Source organism: Fusarium oxysporum, chromosome IX (genome assembly GCF_013085055.1).
Source record: "Fusarium oxysporum Fo47 chromosome IX, complete sequence".
In the NCBI taxonomy this organism is placed as follows: domain Eukaryota; kingdom Fungi; phylum Ascomycota; class Sordariomycetes; order Hypocreales; family Nectriaceae; genus Fusarium; species Fusarium oxysporum.
Genome location: NC_072848.1, coordinates 88,960 through 114,476, shown reverse-complemented (window position 1 = coordinate 114,476; position 25,517 = coordinate 88,960). Strand labels below are relative to the sequence as shown.

Below are 25,517 nucleotides of genomic sequence, written 5' to 3'. Positions count from 1 at the left end.
ATCAAGGGTCTCCAAGATCTCCAGAAATCTCTCCATGACTCGGCCACAGATGCTGACATGAAGAACAGCCTCGCTGCCTCGGCAGGTCTGAAGGCACAGCATATTTTTCTCACGTCCTGTAACGATCGTGCACAGCACTCAGAGCACTCCGACGACGGGAATAACCCTATAGTACCAGCACGACTTCCGTTAGCTCTGGACCCTTCCCAGCTGACTAGGATTGATATGCTGTCATCAACCATCGGATCGGCCCTGTACCAGGAAGCCACAGTGCTGATAGAAGAGAAGCGCGTACAGTCGAATATGAAAGGGAAGATCAAACCACATGTTAAGCCTTTGGGCTTCTACTCTCTCAACCTCCCACACCATCCTTCCAGACATTCCCTTGCCTAAGGTACATTGAAGAACGAGGGGGCTTCCGGTTGGTCTTTCAATTCCCTTCCAGCACTGAGAAGGCTCGTTCCCTGCTAAGCGTATTATCAAGATCCAATGGGCCATTGCCAGATGTTGGCACACGTTTTAGTTTAGCTGTGCAGGTGTGCCAGAAGCTCCTCAGCTCTCATACTGCCGGCTGGCTCCATAAAGACCTCCGGTTTGAGAACATTCTACCCATCCCTTCACTCTCTGCCCAGTCGACAGACCGCCTGGATCGACCATATCTCTGCGGCTTCTCAGTCGCAAGGCAAGGTTCGCCGACTGAAATCAGCTTACAACAGTCTACCGACCCCTCATGGGACATTTATCGGCATGCCAAAGCTCTAGGAGAGCCTTTTGAGAGCTTCAAGCGCTACATGGACGCATAGTCTCTCGGCTGTATTCTGATCGAGATCGCAGAATGGACGACCCTTCGAAAGATTGTCAAGAAGCGCATCGACACCAGTAGTAGCGTCGACGTGAAATTGAGTGGTGTTGCATTGCTCTCGCGGTTGATGCATGGTCGATATATTACTGAGGGAGTCGCAGCATTTCGACTTAGGGCTGTGTTCATGAACATGCTTGCTCTGTGCATTCCAGCTAGAGATGAAAAGCCGATTTGGCCGACTTTTACTCTGCGCTTGAAGACATGGCCGCTTGTGACATTTAATTAGACTTCTGGGCCCAGCTATCTTAAACACATATAAATCAAGGGTCCCACTTATTCAGGAGCACGTGGGTAGCTTGAATGCAGTACATGCTGTGAAGTTCATAACTGTGATTTTGGCTTTTAGAAAAAGAACATTATATTTGGGGGGAGAGAGAAGTTATTGATAATCGCTTCTCAATTGAGTGGCGCGGCAAGTGAGCCGATGCAAGGGGTTATTTAATAACCATTAGAGAACATAGGTTAGGAATTTTGCTAAATTAATAAGAGTAGTAAAATAGATACGCATCCTGTGGAATGGCTCATATTATAGTTTAATTTAAAAGTTTAAGTAAGGCCTCTAGAGTAAGAAATTGAATTGCATATCTAGTATGTTCCTCCCTTGCAGGTGCCACTTAGCGTTTGACGGACCAAGACATAGAGAAATTGTTAAGAATTATGGCATTCTGCAGAAAAACAGGAAAGAATAACACCTAATATAACTCGACCGTCTCCCCCCTTACTTCGAGGGCAGGGTACTTTTCTGAAACTAAACCATGAAGAGTTAAATCCTCATATGGACATCCGGGGCTGAAAATGATGTGGCTTTGAGGGCACCAGAAACGTCCTTGGCCGCTTGCGCCTATCCTATCCTAGCTGTAAAGCAGATATAGGTCTAAATCTAATAGAAAATATATAAAATAAAACTATATTAATAAAAATAAAGACCTAAATCTATTACTTTTATTAGATATAGGGTATTATTATTAAAAGTTAAAATAAATAATAAATAAATTAATAATTATTAAAATCTGTTAATAAATAATAACTAAAGCTTTCCCTGCTTACTAAAGTCCCTTATCTCCTGTCTAAGGACTAGATCTGTAATAATCTCTTCGCTGCCGCCGCCAACCACCTATTCATTGTTAGCTGCTCTGCACTCCACATCGATTTCCGAAACAAGGAGCAAGGATACTTACAAACATCCGAAGGTCACGGCTAATCTGTTCCACCGTCGCTCCACGGCCGCCCTTTTGATAACCTGCGCCTCCAAAGATTTGCTGTGCTTCTCTACATGCGAATTCTAACATCTGCCCGCCTTGGATTTTGGCCAGGGCTATTTGACTTGCAATGTTCGGTGTCTGCCAGCCTAGACTAGATGAATTGACTTGAAAGGCGATCTGTTCAAGCCAAGCCCAGTGAGCTTCGACGCGGTGTGCAACTTCAGCGAGTTTGCGCCGTATGACTTGATTCTCCATCAACCTCTTCCCAAAAGTCTTGCGCTCTAGGGCATATGAAAACGCCATAGCGAGACAGGTACGACTCTTTCGGTTACACCCAACTGCAAGCGCAAACCTTTCCCTATTGAAATTCTTCATAATGATTTCAAAGCCCTCATTCTCTAGACCAATTCGATTATCAATAGGAACTTCGACGTCCTCCAGATCTACAAAACTAGCCCCTCCGGCGTTTTGTCCACTATTAAAGATTTTTCTTCGAGACACACCGGGGCTATCGAGCGGGATCTCGAGGACAGTGATACCTTTAGCACCTTGGCTACCAGTTCGTACAGCGGTTGTCATATGAGTTGCCCATAGAGCGCCCGTGATCCATTTTTTCGCACCGTTCACAATGTAGAATTTGCCGTCTGAAGACTTTTCCGCTGTGGTTCGAATGTTGGCCACGTCTGAACCACCACCAGGCTCCGTGATGCCTAGGCAGAAATTGACATTACCCGAAAACAGTCCTGGAAGCCAACGAGACTTTTGTTCTTGTGTCCCATAATGGAGAACTGGTGGTAGCCCAATTGTAGATGCACCGCCAAGGGCAATAGAAACCCCACCTTCAACACGAGCCATCTCGTCAGTTGCAATGAGGAAGTGAAAGGCGTCCAAATCGCTCTGGGGGATTTGTGCTAGGTTGGGGATATCCTTAGGTCGGAATTCTTCTGGTACATCCTCGAAAGGAATTCCGGACCTGCAGTAGTCAATTGCGGCTGACCGTGGAACCTCGCCTTTTTCTTCCCATTCTAAGGCATGTAGGAGGATATGCTTATCAACATATTTCCGGATACTGTCCCTCATCTTCCGGTGGGATACATTGATGTAGGCCGAGTTGCCAGTACGGTACCACGCAGGTTCACTCCATGGCACATTTTCTGGTAAATGCAGCTTAGGATCAGGTGACATTCTCGAGGATGTTGCTAACGTTTCGAAACTTGAGCGAAATTCCTTCTAAATTAAAATATTTGCAAGGTGGTAATTATTAAAGCAATAAGCTTCTAAAAGTAGTTTATGTTGCTTGCGAATTCATGGTAAGGATTGCATTATGCTGAACGTGTAATCATTACATAATGAGGGGGCTGGCTAAAGGTTTTCCCCATTCTAACCAAGGATTGAGGGGCAATAGTTTTACTTCCGAGGTTGGGACAAAACCGGGGCTAGTGTGCAGGTCACATGCACTGCTAATAGCCTCGGGAAGAGTTAGTTCAGGTAATATATAGCACAATACTAGTGCAATAATCAATGGGCAAGGGTTTTAGTTTCAAGGTTAAGATAAATAAAATGGCTTTTAATACCTTATTAAATTCCTAGTAGCAGATAAGAATGCCGTGAACTATTACTTAGATATATAACAGCTTAGTATACAGTTATTTATTACATAAGCAGGGCATAGCTGTTATAGTTACACCTAATTATAATAATATTATACAAGAGATTAGGCCTTATATAAATAACTAGAGATTTACTTAGCCGGAAATACAAGACCTAACTAAGTATATCCTCCTAAACTGCCTATCTCTAGCACTAAACCCCACTCCGTTATCCATGCGGCAGCCATCTTCCATAGGATTTGTCTAACAGCCGTGCCATCTTTTCAGAACTCGGCTCCAGTTATATCACTCATAACTGCCCTAGATAATAAGTAATAAGCTATCAGGGCTTGGAACTCGGACCTATGGTTAAGATCATGGAATAAGAGTTAATCGCTTAGGCCCAGCTGTCGGGTTTACTTCACTGCTCCCCAGATATCTCCCATTGACGACACCCAATCACAATTTTGAGTAAAACCTTTTCGGCGGGGCCGACCTCCATGGCGTCAAGCCCTGACTATCCCCGTCTATCGTTAAGGAAGATACTTATGGCCGCCTCTCAGCAAAGCGCTCAAACATCAACATCTTGAACTCATCCCGATCCATATCCGCCCCTCGATGAGCTCAAATGGCTCCAGGGTGCGCCCGATGTACCCGCCTGGGAGCTGTGCTACACACATAAAGTTTACTATCTGCTACAGCAAACTCGCTATGATGATCACAATCCCACGCCGGGCAGGTCAGTGGACAGCGGCCGTGAGATCTATGCCATGTGTTAGACCTCACAAATGAAGTTTCCATGTCGAACTCACCTACATCAGCATCATGGTTAGCAATACCCCTGTATATATCCCGCGAAGTTTTGTCTAGGTCACAGCCAGTAGGTATTGAGGGTTCCTGAGGCCAAGGGGTGTGATAGATGGATGCTCGGATAGGTAGTCAGGGACCCCTGTCACGGGCCGGTGAGTTCAAGATTTCAATCCTGTGGATTTCATTGGTCTGTTTAAACGGCAGCATGGTCATATTACCGCTAGCCTTGCGATTACGAAAACTCTTTGTATCTTTTGTAGTACTTCGCCGTTTGGGTTTGGGGTAGTTACATTCTTTACCAGTTGGTTGATGGCATTGCCGTCCGTCCCGTCCACGCTATTAACTATATTGATATCGTGATATAGCTCTTTGCATGTGATTAATTGTAGTGTGAAATATATGATTGATTCATCCAGTCTTTCCGGTGCGGCACCGGATTCAATTAATGTCCCAAAGACAATAGTGGCCGAGCCGCCGTTTAAATGCTAGACCTCTCAGGCGGTCCGTTGTGAGATTCGTTCTCAACGCTCTCATGACGATTGGCGTAATCATCCTCGCCGCTAAGCTCCTCAAGAGTCTTGCGAGCGGTCTCTGGAATAAGGAGAGTAGTAAAACAGCCGATGAGCATGAAAAGAGCATAGATCTCAAGAACATGGTTCATCCAGGGAGCCTCATCATTCTTAGTAGCACCGTGGGTACGAAGGGTCGAGATGGCTCCCTGCCCAATAATCGATCCAATTTTGCCAGATGCGGCAGAGATGCCGTGAGAAGTAGATCGATAGCGTGTGGGAAAGACTTCACCGGGGACAACAAAGGTGGTAGTATTTGGACCTAATTTATTAGTTAACCGCCTTAAAGGAATAAAATGGAAAACTTACCAAAGTTAAAAAAGAACTGGGCAAGTACATAAATAGCAAGTAGACCACTGGAGGAAATATGATTATAGTCAAAACCCATGACCTAGTTGTTTATTAGTATTAGAAAAAAAGTATAAAAAGGGGGGAATGTACAATAAAAAGAATAGTAAGGATGATAAAGCCGCCAAGCTGAATAGGTTTACGGCCAAGAGTGTCGATAGTAGCAACAGAAACCCAATAACCCGGAACAGCTCCAGCAAGGACAATAATAATATTACCAACGGCAGTATTATAAAGGTACTCATACACGTTATGGGCATTCTTAGTCGAGTAGCCAATAACTGTAAGAATAGTGCCATTGTTCAGACTGAGACCGTAAAAAGCCACATCAAGGCAGAACCATGAGCCAGCAGTTCCAAGCAGAAGCAAGAAGTTCTTAAGCTTGCCGTAGTGGTGGAAGAAGTCGCGCCAGCCGGCCTGAGGCACCTGAAGGTTCTCGCGAGCACCCTGATGGACCTGAGCACGAGCGACTTCGTCAGTCTCACCCTCATGCCTGCCACTCATATAGGCCTTAACATCCCCATCAGCCTTCTCAACATCTCGGGCAACATCAAAAGTATAACGAGGAGTCTCAGGGATGGTTAGACGGTCTGAAGTTCCCCAAGTTAACCTATGTCAGATCTATATGTCGAGACGAACTTGGACACTTACAATAAAGGGCAATGCAAGCGGGAACGCCACCGAAGCCGACCAGGATACGCCACATCTGGTCGACGGCAACCTGACAACTTCCAGTGCAGCTAGATATATTAGAGGCACCGTCAAGATCGGATTTGAAGCCGAGAGTAAGGAACATCATGACCAGGGCAGAGCAAAGCTGGCCAAAGCCCTGCATGGCGAAGACAGCAGCCATCATAGCTCCTCGCCATTTGGTAGTCGCGAATCTTTTGCATATGTCAGGCAGGGATTCAGAGTAAAGATATTCTAGCACTATAGGTCCCGGCTTACTCAGAAGTAATAATAGAAGAAAGAGGGTAGTCGCCACCAATGCCAACGCCCATGATGACACGCCAGAAGATGATAATTCCGATAATAGATGTTGATGGAGAGCCACCACTCAGGGCCTGAGCAAGGGTAGCAAAGATAATGATGATAAGTTCTAGGCCATACATGCGTTTTCGGCCGACGATATCAGCCAGCATACCGAAGACCAGCTGACCAACAACAGTGCCAGCTGAAGTTGAGAGCTTGATGGCGTTGTCTGAACTGGTAGGAAGCTTACCCGTGGCGGGAGAGTAGACGATGCCAAGCATAATAGTCAGCATAGAGACGCAGAAGATATCGTAAGAGTCGGTAAAGAAGCCGATACCGGCGACAACACAGGCTCGAACATGATACCAGCCAAAAGGAGCCCTGTCAATCTCGGCGAGGGCAAGACGACGACGCTCGTTGGGGTCAGCGATATGAGCAAAGTCGTTATGGACGTTGCGGAAAGCACTGTTGCCGCCAGCGGTTTTGGCAACAGCGGCCTGGGGGACACGCGCCTCTTCCTTAGCCATTTCACTGGATGGATGGGGGAACTAATAGCGTATGCCAAGAAGGGGTGATTCAAAACAAGTAGTAAGTGAGGAAACGAAGAGATAAATGCGTTTGGTATTCTTCTACTTGGATGCACCCAGTCAACCAGACAAGTGAGATATTGCGCCTCCTGTCTAGACAACAAAGTAGAATCTTCCTTTTTGGACATCAAGGTCGGCTTTATATAAATATGAAATAACCAAAAGATAAAGGTGTCTTGTTCGGTATCTTCCAACAACTAACCGGGCCTCCAGACGCCCTTCAGATGTGGTCGAACTGATGGCCCCATCTAGTCGTCTCTCGACGGACTGAAAAGAAGGCAAACGCCGCTGCTTCGGGGAGCCTCACAAGGTTCAGGATCCATACGAACGATGCGCATAGGAAATTTGAGCCTGTGAAAGACACAGGTCGAATGAATGGGTCGCTCCCTCCCACGTGCGCCCAAATGCCAACATCATTGGCTGCAGGAGTGCCAAAGATCTACTAGGATCTCGGCAAATGGCACGGAATTAAAGTTTACGTTTCTTGCTAAGGAGAAGCCTACGACGACGATCTGGCGTCAGAGGAGACTTAATTCCCTGAGTTGGCCCCCATTATATCTTTATCCATAAATTAACGACGGAGGCGATGGCAGATTGTATGATGAAACTTGTTTGCCGATGGAGCTTTCCTTTTTTGGGACACCGAGACCTCCACAGTTTGCGCCTCCGGAACTGTCATTACGCTTCATCGACCAAGTCATACCAGAGGCACTGGTAGCTGCTTTGCTAGTTGAAATCCATAGCTAAGCGTGGCGCCTATCTTGTCTTTTGACCTGTCTTTAAGGTTAATACCTAATTTAACTTAGTCTAATTTCTATATATAATATAATAGCTATTTTTAATAATATTTTTAATTTTTTTAATACTTAATTAAAAATATAAAATTAATATTTTTAAGATAAATTTTATTTTTAATTATATATAATTAACTTAGTATTACTATTTAATATTAAAATGTTTTATAAGTAGTAAAAAAGGAGGAGTTATATTCTTAAATTTATAGTTAGCTAATATATTTAATTAATGAGTATTTCAGATAAGTAAATACTTTATTTAACTTATATATTTTAAATTTAGGTTTTTAAAGCTATTTAGAACCCTTAATTAAAATAAAAAAAAAGTATATTAATTTTCCTAAGAATATCTTATTTTTAAATATACTTTATTAGACTTTTTATTATTTTATTTAAAGTATATAAGTATTATAAGATAAGTAATTTTTAATTATATAATATAAAAACACACTTACTTATTTAAAGTATTTACTTATAAAGTATAAATTATTTCTTATTAAATTAAGTACTTAAGGAGCTGTAATATATATTTACTTTAAACCTATATACTAAGAACTTATTTAGAAGAGCCTAAATATCAGAGTTACTAAGTGGTTAGTATGTAAAATCTAAGCCTATAATCCAGAGTCTTCTAGGCCTTAGACTCAGAGGTAAATAATAATATTAGTTAATACTTAAGCTACATAAGTAAATTTAATTATTATAAGGAAAGATAAGGCTTAAAAAGTAAAATATATTATATTAGCTATACTACTAAAATAATTAGTTATAAATGAAGTAAATACAACTATAAGTGTTTTCTATTATACCTTAGAGGCTCTAGCTGGCTCTTCCTTAAGTAGTAGTAGAATGCTTAGCTCTGTAGTTAGTTGCATCTTATTATAAGAGACAGAGGCTTTATCTCTATCTGCCATTATAATATAAGATAAGACAGGTCATTGTATGTGGTAAATAGAGGAGTTGTAAAAAGAGAGGCAGGGGTAGGAGCCTGCATATTATGGTAAAGTCAATGCGGTTGTTTAGTTAATATTAACCTTACCGCAACCTGTCTGCTTAGTAGCTTGTTTATGTCTATTAGCCCGGGATGTCCGGATTACTGGCATAAGAGAAAGATCACTACTCCAGTCTAATCCCATAATTTTCAAATAAAGGCTAAGGAAGCACTAGAGTTTATCTTCTAATATTGCAGGGTAATACTAGACGGCATGATTATTTCCCCAGATAAAAGAAGTCGGGGTAAGCATTAGCGTGGATACACGAGAAGCAATCGTATTGCTACTCTACTGATACGAGTTAGGACAACTGGGTTTATATACATCGGATTTTCCGAAGCTAAAACTGACATATCCTGGTTTATGGATTCGAATGACCCGATTCGCGAGGACAAAACAGCTTGGTCTACTAACCAAACGCTGACGATATGAGCATCAATAATGACTCTGAGATTGGTAATAACTAGTCTGAGCTAGAGGTCGCCGGTATTAACGTCGGCATTGACTAATCCTAGTAAGAGTTTGCTAATAAAAATACGTAAAGTGATAAGTCTGAGCTAAAGGATTGAAATGTATATGATAGAGATGATTATTTGATTTAAGACCAGAAAGGAATCTCTACTTACCTCTATATTAGCTAGTAGAGATAACTAGGAGACATGAACTAATCCACCACTCCTTGCCATATTTGTCTCTTTCAGATACCTACCGGTCCAGCCTGATATGAATGCGCGTATGACAGCCTTTGGGGGGCAGTAAGTCAGCACTAATTCCAAGCCGGACACTTCTCCTCACTTACCGGGTTGCTATGTGCCGGATACAGGTTATCTTTGTTGGGATCCAAATTACCAAACCGATACTCGTCGCCTTTGGTTGCATTGTGCAGCGATTCAAGCAATAGCTGTTGCACTGACTTGCTGATGAGTTTCGGGAATTCTTCCAAAGCCATGATCAAAGTGGTGTCGGTAAAACCACGCCAATCTGGATCCCAATAATTATCAATATCGCGGTATGCATCCGACCCAGCTATAGGTTCTTTGGAATGTTTCTGGTATGTGCTGTACTTCTAGTCAATTGCCTTACGTTGATGAAGGCTGTACGTACCGCTCATCGACAGGGTTTTAATACTGCCCGTGAATAATACTTTAGATGATCTTCTCAGCTTCTGTAACGTCCTTGCCGTTGTTACGGGCCAGGAGGCCAAATGCATACCGGGCAGAACTTCTATTCTCATGCCCAAGAGCCCCAGCACCACTGAGGTCATAAAGATACCCAGCGTTTCTATCGTAGTACGTATTAGTCCACTCCATATTCGCAGTCAAATGTTCTTTTGCATTTTCGGATAACGAGTCGACATAGGATGACGTTACCATCCCAGTCATGGCAACAAGGCCCGTGGCTCCGACTTTGAATACATGCATGTTTCAGCTTGGTTTACAAAGAAAGACAAACAGCAAAGTGAATTCAGAAAAGGGGGGAGTTGATTGCGAGGAACATCGCGGAAACAGTATTTAAAGTTGGGCGATGATACACTGAACTTCTCCGCATCGAGGTATTAATTTATCGCATTAAGCTTGTTTTTCCACCCGCGTCTCTAGGTTCTTATCGTGTTTATGGAGTAGTAATTGCTGATCATCGGCGATTTGACCGAAAATGGCCGGGACTACGCGATGTTCCGCAGCCAGGGCCTTGCTAGCCTTATAGCTAGGTGCAAAACACTATAGAATTTTTACTTTCTACTTTTTACTACTTTAATAATTAAAGTTATTTCTTATGACTATTTTAACTACTTCTATAGTTTTTACATATTATCCCCTTTAACACTTTCATAGAAGCGTGTGCGAATGTCCTTTGCATGCTCGATGTTCTTCTTTGAACGATCCTGAGTAGCCTTGGCCCTTCTTTCAAGCCACTGGTTCCTGTCTTGCACAAAAGCCTCCATTCGGTCCTGGTGTTGCTGAATCATAGCCTTTCTCTTCGGGTCCAGAGATTCCGTGTTAGGCGGTTCCGGGCGCTTGCCAGCTGGAAAGTCTGGCTTGCGGGGGATTCGCTCTTCCACTGGCTGAATAGATAGCTTGGGTCCTGGTAAAGTCTGGTACCAGTACGCGGTCGTGGACCAGTCATCCCGAAGATGGTTCGCGTGCCCAGACTCCATTGTGACACGAATCTTCTTGCTGAAACGGACGGGATCCGCAAGGTGCCATCGATAGCTGACCTGGTGGTTGGGAACATCCTCCTCGTGGATTATAGTGCCACAGAAAGGGTAAGAATTCTTCTGCATGCCCCAGCCTTGGGTGAAATAGTCTTCGCCGCCAGTACCGTGCATTGACGGGGGCCAGGTGTCGTCGTCGATGAAGATCATGTCGTCGCCCTCACCCCACCAGGTTCCCTGGAAGTGGGCAACACTGTGGTTGCAGCCTATGTATTGCCCAGCACCCTCCGTCTCCAGGATGACATAGTTGCCTTTGCCGTCAAGATTCGGAACCTGAGTCTCCAGGCTGTTGGTCTGAATGCTTTCCGGAGCCCAGCCGTTGGTAGGATTCTCACGTCGCCAGTGTGAATGAAAGTAGAGTGTATCCTTACCCAGAGGCTCGGGGAAAAGCTCGTAGTCTATATAGAAGTATTGGAAGTAGGCCTCATCGTTCTGATTCTCGATTTCGATGCGAGCCCGCTTGTTGAAGGGCATTGGCAGATAACAGTTGAAAGCAGCAGCACCACCAAACTTCTTTTCTTCAGACGGCTTGACAGAAACCGTGAAGGGGAGTGATTGGAAGTTGGCTGCCATGGAGTGGCCAAGGCAGAAGAAATCGCCGATGGGGGCTAGGACGTTTGGGGTCTCGGAATCGTCCCAGTACATCTTGATAATAACTTTCCGGTAGTAATCCGGATCACTGACTTCATAGTTGAGGCCGAGAGCGTTGTGCACCTCCATCATGGCAACACCCGACTTGGAGTATGGGATGAGACCAGGTCCCACGATGCGGCGGCAAGTCTGGACAAACCACAAGTGGGTGATAGTACCAGGGCCCTCGAGATCTGCCAAGACAGCCGTCTCACCTGGCTGAATGACCCAAGCATCTTCGTTGAGACCACTGTGATCCCAGCTGGAAACACGGGCAGTGCGCGCCGTCTTCAACTTTGCAACATTGTTAAGGATGCCACCTTGGAGAGAGGAAATGGGATTGGCCATGATGATAGGGGGCACTAAGAATAGTTATTGCTTGTGTGTAAAGTAGAAGAACCTTGTGAGTTGAAGTGATGAGCTGGGGTGAAGACCGTTGATTCCAAGGGGACATATATACCTTCATCCTGATGACAATAGTGGGTTCCTTTCCATGGAGTGAACCCAGTCAACGAGCCCTTCAGTGCCGCCGCTGTCCAACATTCTGACAACTATGCCCGAGGAATCGGGATTGAAGCTTTGGCTGAGCTATGCTTTCGGAATACCACCGCGACGTGTAGGAAAGCTGCTAGTGTCGAGAGGGAATGGTTTGGCCAATGACATTTTGAGATAGAGGGTCCGTGCCTTGATGTGGAGTGATATCGCGGGGTTAGGTTTACCTCCGCGAAATGGTGAGGTGCTAAGGTTTCAGCGATTTTCCGCTTCCATCATTCGTCCTTGGTCCTTCATCGCGGAGATAAAAAGTCCTCCCGATCTTGACCCTCCCCAGGTTCTGTCGCGGACGTCGGGCATTATACTATATTTCAACATGTCAGACCCGCACGCTGGATCCCAATCTGGAGGCAGCCCGCCGGCGTCGCGAAGGAAGACGCGGACTCGGACGACCACCGCGTGCACTGCTTGCCGGGCGAGAAGAACCCGATGTGACAGCCAGAAGCCGGGGTGCGGCTATTGTCGTATCCGCGGACTCAAGTGCCAATACGAGCAGAGCATACCGGTCCCTCCAAATAGGTAACTTCAATCATCAATTTAGCATTAAATCACTCGCCTGATGGGTGCTAACCTGTGCCGGTAGAGTCGAGGCAGAACTCGCGGCAATACACGAGCGGCTGGACTACATCGTTGGGAAACTGCCCTTGGACGCTACCCAACAGCCTACCATTGTTCCCCACGGAGTATTGGTGGACCCCAGCCAGGGATGCCATGTCTTCACTGGCGAGGAGAAACTACCTTTCCAATTGCTCGGGACCGAGTGCGTCATGGCCATCCTTGGTCTTGGCCCTGGTTTTGCTGAGGAGATTGCGAGGCTCGAGAGAAATGTTCCGCCCGTATGGTCAGGCCACTCATCGAGGATGCACCTCATTCAACAACAACATGCCCTTATGGCTCTCGCTGCCTTCTCCAGACATATCCACATTTGGTACCCAATACTACACCCTGGCTTTTCAACACGCTATCTTAGCATCATCTCAGGAACTCTGACGCCGGGTCCCGAGTCATGTCTGGGACTGCTGGTGGCCGCAGTTGGCGCTCTTGCCCAGCGGGACTATCAATTAGGAGGCTCTGGTTCTGAAAACAGCAGTGAGCTCTACTTAGAAGTCGCCATGGCCTCGTTGCCTGTGGTACTCACCGACAAGAGCATCGAGAGCGTCCAGTGTCTGTTCTTGCTAGGCATTTACCACTGTTGTGTTTCTAAGCCGAGCCAGGCATACGACTACACCATGATGGCGTCCTTCAAGGTGCAGAATCTACTCAAGCACGTGGGAGCAAGCACCAGTGAACCTTACCAACAAGCTATAAGAGCCTATTGGGCGATCCTTCTCCTCGAGAGTGAGCTTCGTGTTCAGCTTGACGTTGTGGAAAGCGGTATCTGGAACCAAGACGATAAAGTAGCCTTGCCCAATAGCCGCCGTGCATGGCAATTCGATATTGATACAGGATCGCCTGAAAGCACGAACACTTCACCAGCGGGCAGCATCATGTCTGCCGCTGAAATACCTCAGAATGACAGAACGCAGTCGTTCTTCCTCGCTGAAATCTCCATGAGACGAATGTTGCACCGTTGCAATACAGCTATCCGCAAGAGTTCTCATGGCGAGGTAGTTTATGCTCCCAGTATCGCTTTAGAGCTTGAGCTCCAACTCGATGAATGGTATGACTATTTGCCACATGTCGTTCGCTTTCAGCAGCTCCAAGTCAACAATCTCGCGGATAACGACAACTTACTATATGCTGAGCCTCTTAGCATCTTCCTCCGGGTCCAGTATTACTGCTGCAAACTATCGATATATTGGCCAGCGATTTACCAGAGTATCCAAGATGGTACAGCGACTCCTGAAGTTTTTCAACATTGCGAAAGATTCTTTAGTGCGTATACCCAGTTGATGCCTAGTATCTTGATTTCTATTCAAAACTGTATCGTCAATCGCTGGACGCTTTATTCATCTATCTTCATGTCATCGCTTGCAGTTATAAAGGCGTCCCAAACTCGTTGCATTCGAGTTAATTGCGTGGTGGATTGGTCTCATCTTATTGCGTGTTTGAAATCTACGTTATCTGTCGATAAACGGATTATCGAGGCCAGTCCGTCATTGATATTGATGGAAAGTACGCTAAATCGGCGACTGACAGAGTTCCAGCTTTGGCTTGGGGAAGAGATAAGTAGGTCTTAATGAACAATATGTAAATTGGTGCAATTATACAGTAGTTCAGGTTTCTCTCACAATGTATTTGACATCTAAGCCATCCCAAACCTTTACGGTTTCAAATGAAGCACTGTTGATCTCTCCGGTAGCGAACGCAGTGATTCCACCCATGTCTGGGCCGTAGTTTTCGGAATACACCATAGTGGCCAACGCGAAGCGGTCGTTGGCGAAGATTTCGAGAATATCCCCGTCTGAGAAGATGCGAATTCTAAGCTTCTCCCATATCACTGCATCCCCCGCATCCGGCCGCGTCAGCGCCAGTAGCGTAAAGGGTCCGGCATCTGGGCATTTATTAATTGTTTGATCGTCATTGGAAGCTTTCCGTTCAATGAGAATGGTCTCTTTAGCGATACAGAATGTAAGGGTCGTACGAATCGAAAGATCTTTACTGTGACGAAGATGGAAACCAACGGATTGGCATCCGGGATGGACGGCAATTTCCGCCTCCAGCTCCCAGCTTGGTGACTGTGTGCGAGCAATTGTTGGGGAAGCTGCAGCATCTGGCCCAGGCAGCATGACAGTAGATTCCAGCTCTGTTATCCTGGCACTAGTCTCCCTGAGTCTCGCCATCTCTCTGATAGGCCTTACACCTAGAGTCAAAACGGTAGTAGAACCGTCCGGTTCCGCTAGGCACTCAAAGGGATATATTTCGGAGAGTTCGCTGCGGCAACTCCCTTTGACATTGGGTATCCGAAGGAGGAAAACCTCCCGTAGAATTGCGAGAGAGCCATTCCAACCCTTTGCTTTAGCAGCGTCGGCGGTGATGTCTTCTTCTGGGATCCAGCCGTGCACAATGCGGCGGTTGCCGATGGGATCCCAGAACGAGTTCGCGGCGTAATACGGTCCACTATCGAGAAAGCCACCGTGTTCGTATCGAAATTTAATGATGCCCTCATCATTCGTGGTGAGATGACCTGACATCCACAGCTGGGTCCTTACGGTACGTGAAGGAACTCCCGGGGGTCCATTGTCCTTCTTCACGTGCTCCTTTTCAACATCACCTTCAGCTCCGATGATAAGGAAGTGGCGTGAAACATCACCTGCGCAAAGCGTCACCAAATTGGTGCACTCCCAGTTGATGCCGTAGTTGCCACTCCACGTATCTGACGGTTGATATCGGAGCGGAACATCCACAAGAGGATTGAGATACTTCCAATCCTCAACATTTTCTTGTGATATCTCATAGAGAAAGGTTGTAGGACCTAGATCCTGAATCCCACCACTGATCAGCCCGTAAAGCTTTGCCGGGTCACTGTGGTGGATGGACAGCGGAGCCGTCATGTAAGGGTCGCGGAAGCCAGTGATGTTCAAGCTGTCTGGCTCACCAGGCAATATTGGATTGCGAGGAGACTTTTCCCAAGTGATACCTCCATCGCGGGAGGTTGCCAGTGCTAAACCGGCTGCATGACGTGGGTATGGTGGGGTGCTCCAGTGAAATGGCAGATACTTCACAGAGGAATAAGCAACCCTCAGTGTCCTGTCGTTGGCGTTAGTGGCAGGAACCCAGCACCCAGTGAAGACGCCTTCAGAGTCATAGATCTGGTCTGGGACAAGAACTGGTGAAACCGGAGCTGGTGTCCATGTCAATAAATCCCTAGACACCAGATGGCCCCAGGACATGTTACCCCATTCGCAGCTCGATGGGTTGCCTGCCAGATCATGCTATTTAGCGCAAACAACTCAGGTGGCACGTCTAAAGAGGTAGATACGTACATTGGTAGAATACATGGTAGGTATTGGTCCACGGGTTGTATCCCGGAGCACAAGGATCGTTGATCCAGCTGTTTGCTGTAAAATGGATTCTAGGCCGTGCGAAGCGACTTTTCCAGGTCTGTTGTAACTGGTACGCCATCTGGCTAATCCGCGTCAAGCCTATAGGTTGTTCCGCTATCAAGTTGAGGATGCCGATACTACTGGGAAACTGAAGCCTAGTCAACTTAGTTATAGATGTCGATTCGAGCGAGGCGTGGTCGGTGTATCTTCGTGTTGCGCTAAACCCCCTCGACTGATTTTGATGGGGACATCGGCATACCCTAGCTGTGGGGCACATCGCGGAGCTGAAGATAGCTCCGCGATGCTTGGAGAAATTTATAAGTGGAACGATGTAACTTGACAGACACGTGACAATGTTAACTCTAATCTCTACGTAATTCCGTATGGAAACATAAGGCGGAGGTAGTTCTCCACCCCAAACCCCTGGCTTCGCTTGCATTTGCATTGGCAACCTTACCCCATACCCCGGATCATCAGACAATCCAACTGTCTGGATGCACTAACCCCGGATCGATTAGACAACTCAACTGGCAGGGCTATAAGTATTCCATGTCGGACCTGGCAAAGGTCGACTTGGTCTACAGTCACTCAGTACAGGAGCAAGCCCTTTCTGCCTAATATTACCTCAATACTTCAACTTCAACACGTCAAAGTTACAATGACCCTAATTCATGGGTAAGCGCGTCTTGATCGTTCCACTGAGAAATCTCAGCCGGCCACTGACTATTGCACCGCAGAGTGGATTATTCCGTTGTCGATCCAGACAACAAATGGAAAATTCTTAGGTCGCAGTCGCGGTTTGCCCTTTGGGGTAAGTTAAGCCCTTTACTCGCAGCTGCCTGTCGTCTGTTTCCATCAGCTCACAACAGCAACTAGCTCTGCTGATCTCGACTGGCGTTGTCATGCAAGGGTTTGACATCGTGGCCGGCGGTCAGCTCGCTGCTTTGCCTGAATTTAGGGAAAAGTTCGGAGTGCTCAAGTCGGACGGTACCTACCTCATTCCGGCTCACTATCTCTCCGCCTGGAACTCGATCGCCCCCGCTACCGAAATCGTCGCTACCTTTATCTTTGCGCCGTTACTCGAACGGTTCGGTCGAAAATGGGGCATTTTGGCAGCATCTATCATCTCAGTTGCTGGGGTCCTTCTCCAACAACTTGCTCCAGACTGGAGGATGCATCTGGCAGGACGGGGTGTCAACGGTATCGCGATCGGTATGATGTTCACCATCTCGCCTCTATGGATTGGCGAGACTTGCCGTCCCGAGCTCCGTGGCTTCTTTCTGTGCTTCTTCAATACTAGTATCGTCTTCGGCCAGTTTGCTATCGTCATTGTAAGCCAGGGGAGCAGTCACATTTCTGGCAAATGGCAATGGTGGCTTCCTGTCGTGGCTATGTACATTTTCCCTCGTACGTTGTATCTGTCTTCCCGCGATTTCTAGTCACTAATGCAGAGCCCTATACTACAGTCATCTTAACCATATCCTGGCCTTTCTTCCCCGAGTCCCCCTATTGGCTTATCAGACGTGGCCGAGTAGGCGATGCTAAGAAAGCACTCCGCCGTATATATGGTTTCAACGATACCGAATACTACGATATAGAAGTCAGACGCATCGAGGAAGAAATTCGACTCACCAACGACCTGCATGGTAACGTTGACAACACACCTCCAAAGAGAATCTTGGGCATCAACGTACAAGCGGAAACAGAATGCTTCAACAAACTTAACCGAAAGCGTACTTTTACTGCTATTTTTGCTGCCTCAGCTCAACAAATGATTGGAGCAACCTTTGTAATCGGCTACGCTACATACTTCCTTGAACTCATCGGCGTCAAAGACTATTTTGGCGCCTCGATCGCTTTATATGTTGTTATGCTTGTCGCTAGCACTGCCGCGTTTCCCCTCACAGAGATATTTGGTCGTCGATTTCTCATTGTCGGTCCCCAGTTCGTACTCTGCTTGATGCTACTGATCATGGGAATCCTGGGATGCATTCCCGATACGAAAAGGGCAAGCTGGGGTATCGTGGGCATGCTGTATGTTTGGGCGCTGATCTATCAGCTCTCAATCGGCGCCACGGGATTTGTCCTGGCGTCGGAAATTGCAACCATGCGGCTCAGAGCGGCGACCCAAGGCTTCATCACCATCACTAACTCGGTATGGGGTCTGATCATGCAGTTTACAGTCCCGTATATGATTAATCCCGACGCCGGAGACCTGGGCGGAAAGGTCGGGTTTATATTCTTGGCTACTGGATTGATCGCCGGTTTCGGCGGCTGGTGGTTGTTTCCCGAAACCAAAGGTCTTTCATTTGAGAAGATGGACGAGCTTTACGCCATGAACGTCCCTCCTAGGAAGTTTAAAGAGACTGTTGCAAGGTCTGATGGTCTAGAGACTGTTTTGACTGATACAAAGACATCTAAAGGCGTAGTTATAGTAGAGAGAGCTTAGTACTTAAGGGGATATTAGTAATAATATTTATAAGGTACTTATTTACTATTATAAATACTTTAAAATAGTATTTATTAAAGAGTTTATTAAATTTAGTAAGGCCTATCCTGGTAATAAACCTTTAACACTTAAGCTAATAAATACTATTAGGGCTATTAAGATTAATACTACCTTATAAGAGGTATTTATTAATAAAAAGTAAATTAAGTTTAATAAAATTAAGTAATATATTAAAAAGCCTAAGCTATAATATATAAAGTTAAGAAGTAACCCTGACCCTGAGCGACGGCACCCTTTAATGTCTCTAACTTGCAGACAGCATAATACCAATGCCGATTCCCTCGGAGTCTGCACGGACTCTAGCAGAAGCCAGGGCCGTTTCCCGTCTTCTGAGAGCTTCTGCCGACAATGCAAGCATGAACTCCTAGGTGGACAATTGCTTTCACTTGTGCGGAGCATATCGTTCCGCTACTATGGTATGGTATGACAATTTTTCCGTAAGTTGCCATTGCTCGATCCCCATTTTCTGTAGCTCAGTATTGAATGATCACTGTGACCAGCAGTCTCTTTTTGCATAACAGCCACACGTTCGTCCAATATATGCCCTAAAGCAGCCAATGAGGGGCTATGAGGGCTTATATCTGTAAAGACTTGAATGGCTCGACTAAAGCTGTTGCGTAGCTCATCACTGTTGAACTCTTTATCGAAAGATGGAAGTATTATTGCTCTCAGGGCCGCCATGGTTATGATAAAGATACTTTGAAAGGAATCGGGTTAGTATAGAGGCAACTAGCACACAGAAGATCAAGCCCAAAAACACGCACCTTGTAGCTAAGGTCCAACTATTGACCCGGCAGCTCTTCAAAGTGGATGCAGCCGCAGAGATGAATGTGATGTAAGCTTTGAAATATTTGGCACAGTACTGGGATAGCTCATCGCTAATCTCGCCAAGCTCAATGGATTGGTACACGGCGGGCCAGTAGATGGAGGCTTTACAGGCGAAGAACTGGGCTTGTAAAAATTGTGCGTTCGGATGTAAAGCTCCATGATCCCTATCATCCAGGCTTTTGGGAAATCGTAATAGTGGTGGAAGGTAATCGTACCACTCGTGAAGATGCAACTCTAGCTCAGTCGCAATAACTGGGGCGTATCGTAGACCCCCGCCGGCAGACCTCCTCACAGATGTAGTACAGCGCTGAAGCATACGGCGCATTGCTATTTCAGCAACAAAGTACACAAGAGTGTTATCAGCAGGAGCGTTGCTCGGTATCGATGAGAAGTGTGACGATGATCGAAGAGTAGCCGTATCTGTCTGGGTTGGGCGGAGCGGGAAATGCCATACAGTGCTGGCTGATGGCAGAGGAACAGAGTCATTAAAGGCCCAGATCCCGCTTTGAGGTAGGTCAAGTTGGATCAGAAGTTCGCTCTCAATGAGGAGGATGGTCCAGTAAGCACGACCGAGGAGTTCTCCTGAATCAGAGTTTGGGGGGTACTGATGACTCCGCAGCATATTTTGTGCACGGGACGAGGCCGCGAGAATGTAATCGTGTGCCTGGCATGGCTGAAGAAGATGCAAATGGTATATCGCGAAGAGAACGAGGCATTGTAGAGCGGGAATAGAATGTTCCAAGAAGACGTTTTGGAGGAATGATGTGGCCTCGTGAATGTAGACAAGTTCCGGTCTCCTATCGAGAGGAACAGCAGCATTGCCATTACCCGCCATGCAACCTATGGCGAGAACTAGAATGGCGAGACATGAATTGACAGGTGAGCTGCCCACGTTGCCAATAGTATAGAAGAATATGTCAGAGAACTCGACAGAGAAGAGAGGATACCATGTATGGACATGCTCAGAGAAACTGGCCAAGTCGGCGGTCAGTCGGTGAGACTGCATCATTAACAACCTCGACGTACTGAAACCAGGTGTCGCACCAACCAACGCCGGATACCCTGCGATAGCGCGCTCCATGTTGATAAGCCATCTTGCTAATTCAAGGTCAAGATCGAGCAAGCGCATCATGGACCTGCGCTGGATGATCATGAAGGGAAATTCAATGTAGACTCCATCACGGTCAGCCAGGCTTACGTGGCCGGTCTCGGATATGTCGATTGCCGGGCGTGGAGATGGTGTCGCGTGGTGAACCGGCTGGTTCTCCTCGATATGACGATCAGATGTCAAGAGGGCTGTTATTTGGTCTAGCCTTTGGCGGATCTCGGAAATGTCAACTTCCAGCCTGTCTGGACTGTTAGCCTCGTGCTATCTGAGTGATATCGCCAAGATTTGAGATAGTAACATTCGGGCGGACAACATCTTAGGGGATTACCTTGACGGACGTGCCCCAGGGACGGCACGGTAGATGCACTCGGCACCGTTCAGCTCGCAGGGACCACACTGGGGTTGACGAGAATCACACTTAATTTTCCTTAAACGACACAGATCGCAGGCTAGGATTGATCTGCGCCTTTGATACTCGGTCATGGTAATTTTGTGGCTGCGGGAAACAAATTGCAGGACTAACAGGGGGACGGGGTGGCTGCGGGTAAAAAAAAGGCTGCTATGGCGGAAATAAGATCTACTGACGAGACGAAAGTAGCGCCTTGTCCTGTCAAAGGAAACTGGAGTAATGTGGTCAACTTAAAAAACGGTGACTGGCTGAGCCTGTGCGTGCAGGACTCTGTTCCTGTTCAGCTGTGCCGCGGATGTCGTACTTTTGTGGAGTGGAGTGGAGTGGATAAGATGGGCACGCGGAGTTAAATGTTGCTCCGCGATAGGCTCATTTTATTCAGTACGGTGGGCCTTGCAAATAAAAAGAGCTAACCTAGATGCTGACATCTCTAGGCTTTGATGAATATTTGCAGATATTTCAGGCTAAGCTGCCAGGAACAGATACTGATCAGGACTGTAATTGAAACTAGACTTTTGGCTGCTTCTGCTGATGTATGGCCTCAAGATGTGACACCTTCGGCCAAATTCTAGACGATTTGCCTGAGTGGAATAGTGAGGAAACGTTGGTGACCCACCTGAATTTTCTTGACCGCATGAGGCTCGGAGAGAATGAGTGACACGAGTCCGAGCCTTTCGTCTCACATGTTTGCCAAGGAGATCATGCTGACCCACTCTCATTGGCCTTGATCTCAGCTCGTACTATGTATGAAGAATCGCGCAGTCGGGCTATGCCAAACCCCAGTCATCTGGAATCGACACCAGGCTAACCGAGTCCAACAATCTCTCGCACCGAGAAGTAGTCCGGTTGTGGCCCGTGAGACCTATGAAGCGAGTATGGGTCGCAGATGACGTCAAGCAAAATGGGCAAGTTTCTCAGCAAAGCCGGGCGACTTTTACTCTATATCGTTTCTAGAAAAGTATCGGTGAGACGGAAGCGAGCTAGACGCACGCACCTCCACCATTTAGCAATGCAACAGTGACTGGATTTGGAACTCGGGATGTCACCATGTTAGGTGCGGGGTTGGACAGCCAGTGGTTCGAGCCGAGCTCCAGTACAGCTTTGTGATTACATATCATAGCTGCAGATCGACAGATATCAAGATATATTGGGGCTTAACAGGATAAACTAGTCCTCGTAGGGGAGGAGCTATTAAATGATAGAAGAAGGGTGGTAGGTGTATATACTCGCAGCGCCCCCTCATGAACGTAGAGTTGCAATCTTTGCAGCTTCCCCGCACAACTAAATCGATCTCCGCGGGGTTTAGTTTGAGTTTGCATGTACCACGGACGCCGTCCAGGAGTAAATTTGATTGACAGGTTCACACTTAATGCCACTTTATCCATGGCACCAATTGTCTGGGGGTCGTTGTCGGGCCGGCAAAGTATGGGCCGATGTGATATCTGCCATCCTAAGTGGGCCCCTCTCCCGTTCAGACGACTCCTTCGCATGGCTCCCCGCCTTCTTTCTACCTTCCAGAAATCCGCCTTGAGGCACATCGCTTACTAGCGCCTGCTTTGTTGCGAGTTAAAGCGTTGTTTGTATTGAGATAGAACCCTGGTCGCAACGACTTAGGAGTCGCCGAGTCCGCATGTAGCATGTCGAAAGCCGTAATGCATGCACTCCATGGAATCACTATCACCTCCCCAAACAACATAGTTTACAAGGTTCACTATCATAGATCAAGCCTGTTCTGTCCTTCTATGCATATCGCGCAATTGGACTTGACGCCCTGACATGCTAATCTTCATTTCACCCAACCGGCTGTATTCTCCAATACTGGAGATAAAGCCGTTATCGCGGAGTTGCAGTTTGTCTCCGCGCTCGCTGGACCCAGATAGTGGACTAAGTTTGAGTTTAGCGGATTAGTCTAGACGCTAGTGCGGCAACCTCGAGCATACAATTGATCCGTGCTTTCATCTCATTTGCGAGTTCCATCCCAGCATTGGCATGTTGAAGGGGACTGGTAGGTGTATTGATTCCATTCCGCCATTCGGAGTGACTTCAATGTGCCTTATGCACTTGGAGTCGACCGATGGTAGCTTGACTTTACATCACGTCTCTAGCGCCATACTCCCTGTAGTGCATGCATGGAACGTCTCGAGCTTCTAGATTACTAGGCCCAGTCGCTATTCCCCGCAAGAAATCTCCGCAATTCTCGCAGTGACTTTATTGTATCGCCGATGTATGCATGTGCGCAGTCAATATTTGGCATCACGCCGTAGCAATGCTTCTCCAAAGATAGGACTTGCGAGCTTTGCCTTTGAGATATATAAGGGCCTCCAGGAACTGCCCTTAGTGAGGAGGTGATCACGACAAGTCGACCGGTTCAGGACGACAGATCTGATACTCTCTACCTCTATTCTCCCTGCTCCATCATTGCCACAAAAATCATCATGATTTATTCCGCTCTTCTACCACTCGCCGCCACCTTGGCTGCAGGAGCTTCCCTCCCTCACTTTAAAAACTGTCATCTCAAAAGCTATCCAGGCCCTGAAAACCCAAGTTTTGAGACTGGCAACCTCGAGGGATGGGAAGTTGTCAGCGGCACTGCATTCGGCAAAGACTCCATCTCCACCGATCTATCATACTGGGATGGCCCCTTCCATCAGGATGGCAAGAAATTTCTCCTAGGCTTTAAACAAGCCGGTGAGACAGCCGTTGGGGAACTCAAGTCAAGCACCTTCAGAGCCAGCTCTGCCTTGAGCTTCCTAATCGGAGGTGGCTATGATCCTGACAACCTCTACGTTGCTCTTGTGCGCGAGTCGGATAGGAAGACCCTTCTCAAGCAGACGGCCACCAACGACGAGGCTCTCATTCGCATCATCTGGGACACGAGCAAGTGGCAGGGCCAGAAGGTGCATATCGTCGTGCATGACAGCAGCAAGTCAGAATCCTGGGGCCACATCAACATTGACGACGTTCGTGTTGGTTGCCATGCCCTTGGAGAAGACAAGGATCTCTCCTTCAACATACTCGGCCAGGCAAATCAAGCCCCTCGCGGCTCCTCCGCTTGCTCCTCCTATGCTGCAGACCCCACTAGACCTCAGTACCACTACACACCCTTCCAAGGGTGGATCAACGACCCCGCTGGTCTGGTCGAGTTTCATGGCACTCATCACCTGTTTAGCCAATACTACCCCAATGCGCCGCTGTGGGGTCCTATGCATTGGGCCCATGCCACGAGTACTGATTCGGTTCACTGGCGTGAGCAGCCTGTTGCATTGTACCCTGCCAAAGTGAGCAACTCTAGTGACGATTCTGGCCGCTTTACTGGGAGTGCAGTCGTCGACAAGAAGAAGAACGAGTTGCGGCTTATTTTGACTGACTACATCAACCTTGCCTACCACCCTGACGCAGTTCAGGAAAGTGTAATCACGGCTACGAGCAAAGATGGGGTCAGGTTCAATCTGTCCAAGAAACCGATCATTTCCGGCCCTCCAAAAGGAGAAGATCCCTTCTTCCGAGACCCCAAGGTCTTTCGTGACCCAACCGACAACAACTGGAAAATGGCTGTTGGCGCCACCAACGGCAAGAGTGGCCAAGTACAGCTGTACGAATCCGATGACCTCGTGTCTTGGTCCCATGTCGGTATTCTCTATACTGGCGACGGCAGCACTGGAAAACTATGGGAGTGTCCCAACTTCTTCCCACTGGGCGATAAATGGGTTCTCTTTTATGGCGGAAATGGACTCGGTTGGTACGAGACTGGCACGTATAATGGAACGACGTTCACAAGCGAAAAGCGCGGACTGGTTGATGAGGGCCCTGCTAGTTACGCTATGCAGTGGTACAAGGATGAGTCAGGCCGCGATCTGGCGATTACCTGGATGGCAAATTGGCCTAGTCCCAAGTGGCCCAGTCGTGTGAACGGATGGGCTGGACAACAATCCATTACACGCGAGCTATTTATCCGCAAAGATGGTGGTTTGGGTCAACGTCCAATTGCGGAGCTGAAGAGTCTTGCATCTGGCCCGGCCAAGAAATTTGGAGCTACGAAGGTTACATCAGAAGGTTTCCATGTCGGAAGCTCCAAGAGCGCTAGACTCACCCTTGTCGCCGATCTCGCTTCGTCGGATGCCACATCCTTTACCGTCTCAGTCTTTGAGTCTGCCGGTGAATCCGTACTGCTGACATTCGATAAAGGCGCTGGAAGTCTCACCCTTGACACTACTAATGCTGGCTATGGTCAGGCAGGAAAGTGGAAAGCCTTTGTTGCTAATGCGGACGACAAGAAGTTCAGCTTGGATATCTTTCTTGATAGATCTGTTCTTGAGATTTTCGCAGGTGATGGAACCGTGTTTTCGGCCACTGTCTTTCCTAGGTATCAGGAGTCGCAGGATATTAGCGTAGTTGCGAATGGAGGTGCTTTGGCAGTGGAGTCGATTGCGCTTACGCCACTCGGCTCTAGCTGGTGTTGATTCTTACTCCGAAATTGAGATTATCTGTTTTGATAAATCCTTGAATTAAGAACAGTTGCTGAGTGCGGGCGGGAACTTGAACGATGCAATTCGAGCAT

General features: G+C 47.1%; 10 protein-coding genes across 10 annotated transcripts; 4 read left to right on the top strand and 6 right to left on the bottom strand.

The window, feature by feature from the left end:
• Nucleotides 1-57: 57 nt before the first annotated feature.
• On the top strand, nucleotides 58-1,088 carry FOBCDRAFT_243100 (uncharacterized protein; the record flags this gene model as incomplete). Its single annotated transcript, XM_059610516.1, has 3 exons — nucleotides 58-327; nucleotides 378-687; nucleotides 835-1,088. The coding sequence occupies 3 exons, from the start codon at nucleotides 58-60 to the stop codon at nucleotides 1,086-1,088; spliced, it is 834 nt and encodes a 277-aa protein (XP_059467809.1).
• Nucleotides 1,089-1,855: 767 nt separating this feature from the next.
• FOBCDRAFT_263741 (acyl-CoA dehydrogenase/oxidase) lies at nucleotides 1,856-3,332 on the bottom strand (the record flags this gene model as incomplete). Its single annotated transcript, XM_031189309.3, has 3 exons — nucleotides 2,041-3,332; nucleotides 1,910-1,976; nucleotides 1,856-1,872 (listed from the first exon to the last, which is right to left on the bottom strand). The coding sequence occupies exons 1-3, from the start codon at nucleotides 3,247-3,249 to the stop codon at nucleotides 1,856-1,858; spliced, it is 1,293 nt and encodes a 430-aa protein (XP_031033294.3). The 5' UTR covers nucleotides 3,250-3,332.
• Nucleotides 3,333-4,941: 1,609 nt separating this feature from the next.
• On the bottom strand, nucleotides 4,942-6,879 carry FOBCDRAFT_263740 (major facilitator superfamily domain-containing protein; the record flags this gene model as incomplete). The annotated part of the gene is made up of 5 exons (XM_054706696.1): nucleotides 4,942-5,294; nucleotides 5,342-5,423; nucleotides 5,474-5,970; nucleotides 6,032-6,264; nucleotides 6,329-6,879. 5 exons carry the CDS (start codon nucleotides 6,877-6,879, stop codon nucleotides 4,942-4,944), a joined length of 1,716 nt encoding a protein of 571 aa, XP_054562671.1.
• A 2,551-nt stretch (nucleotides 6,880-9,430) lies between these two features.
• FOBCDRAFT_243097 (uncharacterized protein) lies at nucleotides 9,431-10,146 on the bottom strand (the record flags this gene model as incomplete). The annotated part of the gene is made up of 3 exons (XM_059610515.1): nucleotides 9,431-9,468; nucleotides 9,521-9,773; nucleotides 9,898-10,146. 3 exons carry the CDS (start codon nucleotides 10,144-10,146, stop codon nucleotides 9,431-9,433), a joined length of 540 nt encoding a protein of 179 aa, XP_059467808.1.
• A 380-nt stretch (nucleotides 10,147-10,526) lies between these two features.
• Nucleotides 10,527-11,915, bottom strand: FOBCDRAFT_205847 (uncharacterized protein; the record flags this gene model as incomplete). Its single annotated transcript, XM_031189306.2, has 1 exon — nucleotides 10,527-11,915. The coding sequence occupies one exon, from the start codon at nucleotides 11,913-11,915 to the stop codon at nucleotides 10,527-10,529; it is 1,389 nt and encodes a 462-aa protein (XP_031033291.2).
• Nucleotides 11,916-12,343: 428 nt separating this feature from the next.
• Nucleotides 12,344-14,320, top strand: FOBCDRAFT_230570 (uncharacterized protein). The gene is made up of 2 exons (XM_059609838.1): nucleotides 12,344-12,638; nucleotides 12,703-14,320. Exons 1-2 carry the CDS (start codon nucleotides 12,436-12,438, stop codon nucleotides 14,297-14,299), a joined length of 1,800 nt encoding a protein of 599 aa, XP_059465709.1. The 5' UTR covers nucleotides 12,344-12,435; the 3' UTR covers nucleotides 14,300-14,320.
• On the bottom strand, nucleotides 14,318-16,351 carry FOBCDRAFT_252639 (glycosyl hydrolase). Its single transcript, XM_054706694.2, has 2 exons — nucleotides 16,046-16,351; nucleotides 14,318-15,994 (listed from the first exon to the last, which is right to left on the bottom strand). The coding sequence occupies exons 1-2, from the start codon at nucleotides 16,058-16,060 to the stop codon at nucleotides 14,336-14,338; spliced, it is 1,674 nt and encodes a 557-aa protein (XP_054562669.1). The 5' UTR covers nucleotides 16,061-16,351; the 3' UTR covers nucleotides 14,318-14,335.
• A 412-nt stretch (nucleotides 16,352-16,763) lies between these two features.
• On the top strand, nucleotides 16,764-18,554 carry FOBCDRAFT_322532 (general substrate transporter; the record flags this gene model as incomplete). Its single annotated transcript, XM_031189303.2, has 4 exons — nucleotides 16,764-16,780; nucleotides 16,843-16,916; nucleotides 16,982-17,512; nucleotides 17,572-18,554. The coding sequence occupies 4 exons, from the start codon at nucleotides 16,764-16,766 to the stop codon at nucleotides 18,552-18,554; spliced, it is 1,605 nt and encodes a 534-aa protein (XP_031033288.2).
• Nucleotides 18,555-18,807: 253 nt separating this feature from the next.
• Nucleotides 18,808-21,176, bottom strand: FOBCDRAFT_263736 (uncharacterized protein). The gene is made up of 3 exons (XM_059611332.1): nucleotides 20,879-21,176; nucleotides 19,379-20,788; nucleotides 18,808-19,311 (listed from the first exon to the last, which is right to left on the bottom strand). The coding sequence occupies exons 1-3, from the start codon at nucleotides 21,031-21,033 to the stop codon at nucleotides 19,026-19,028; spliced, it is 1,851 nt and encodes a 616-aa protein (XP_059465708.1). The 5' UTR covers nucleotides 21,034-21,176; the 3' UTR covers nucleotides 18,808-19,025.
• A 2,218-nt stretch (nucleotides 21,177-23,394) lies between these two features.
• FOBCDRAFT_188768 (glycosyl hydrolase) lies at nucleotides 23,395-25,426 on the top strand (the record flags this gene model as incomplete). The annotated part of the gene is made up of 1 exon (XM_054706692.2): nucleotides 23,395-25,426. The coding sequence occupies one exon, from the start codon at nucleotides 23,395-23,397 to the stop codon at nucleotides 25,417-25,419; it is 2,025 nt and encodes a 674-aa protein (XP_054562667.1). The 3' UTR covers nucleotides 25,420-25,426.
• Between the last annotated feature and the right edge of the window lie 91 nt (nucleotides 25,427-25,517).

Bases quoted from the DNA above. Each gene is read 5' to 3' on its own strand.
- FOBCDRAFT_230570 (XM_059609838.1), top strand. From the start codon at position 12,436: ATGTCAGACCCGCACGCTGGATCCCAATCTGGAGGCAGCCCGCCGGCG. The intron at 12,639-12,702 runs GTAACTTCAATC...CTGTGCCGGTAG, and splicing joins ATACCGGTCCCTCCAAATAG to AGTCGAGGCAGAACTCGCGG.
- FOBCDRAFT_263736 (XM_059611332.1), bottom strand. From the start codon at position 21,033: ATGACCGAGTATCAAAGGCGCAGATCAATCCTAGCCTGCGATCTGTGT. The intron at 20,789-20,878 runs GTAATCCCCTAA...CAGTCCAGACAG, and splicing joins CCTGGGGCACGTCCGTCAAG to GCTGGAAGTTGACATTTCCG. The intron at 19,312-19,378 runs GTGCGTGTTTTT...TTCCTTTCAAAG, and splicing joins AGTTGGACCTTAGCTACAAG to TATCTTTATCATAACCATGG.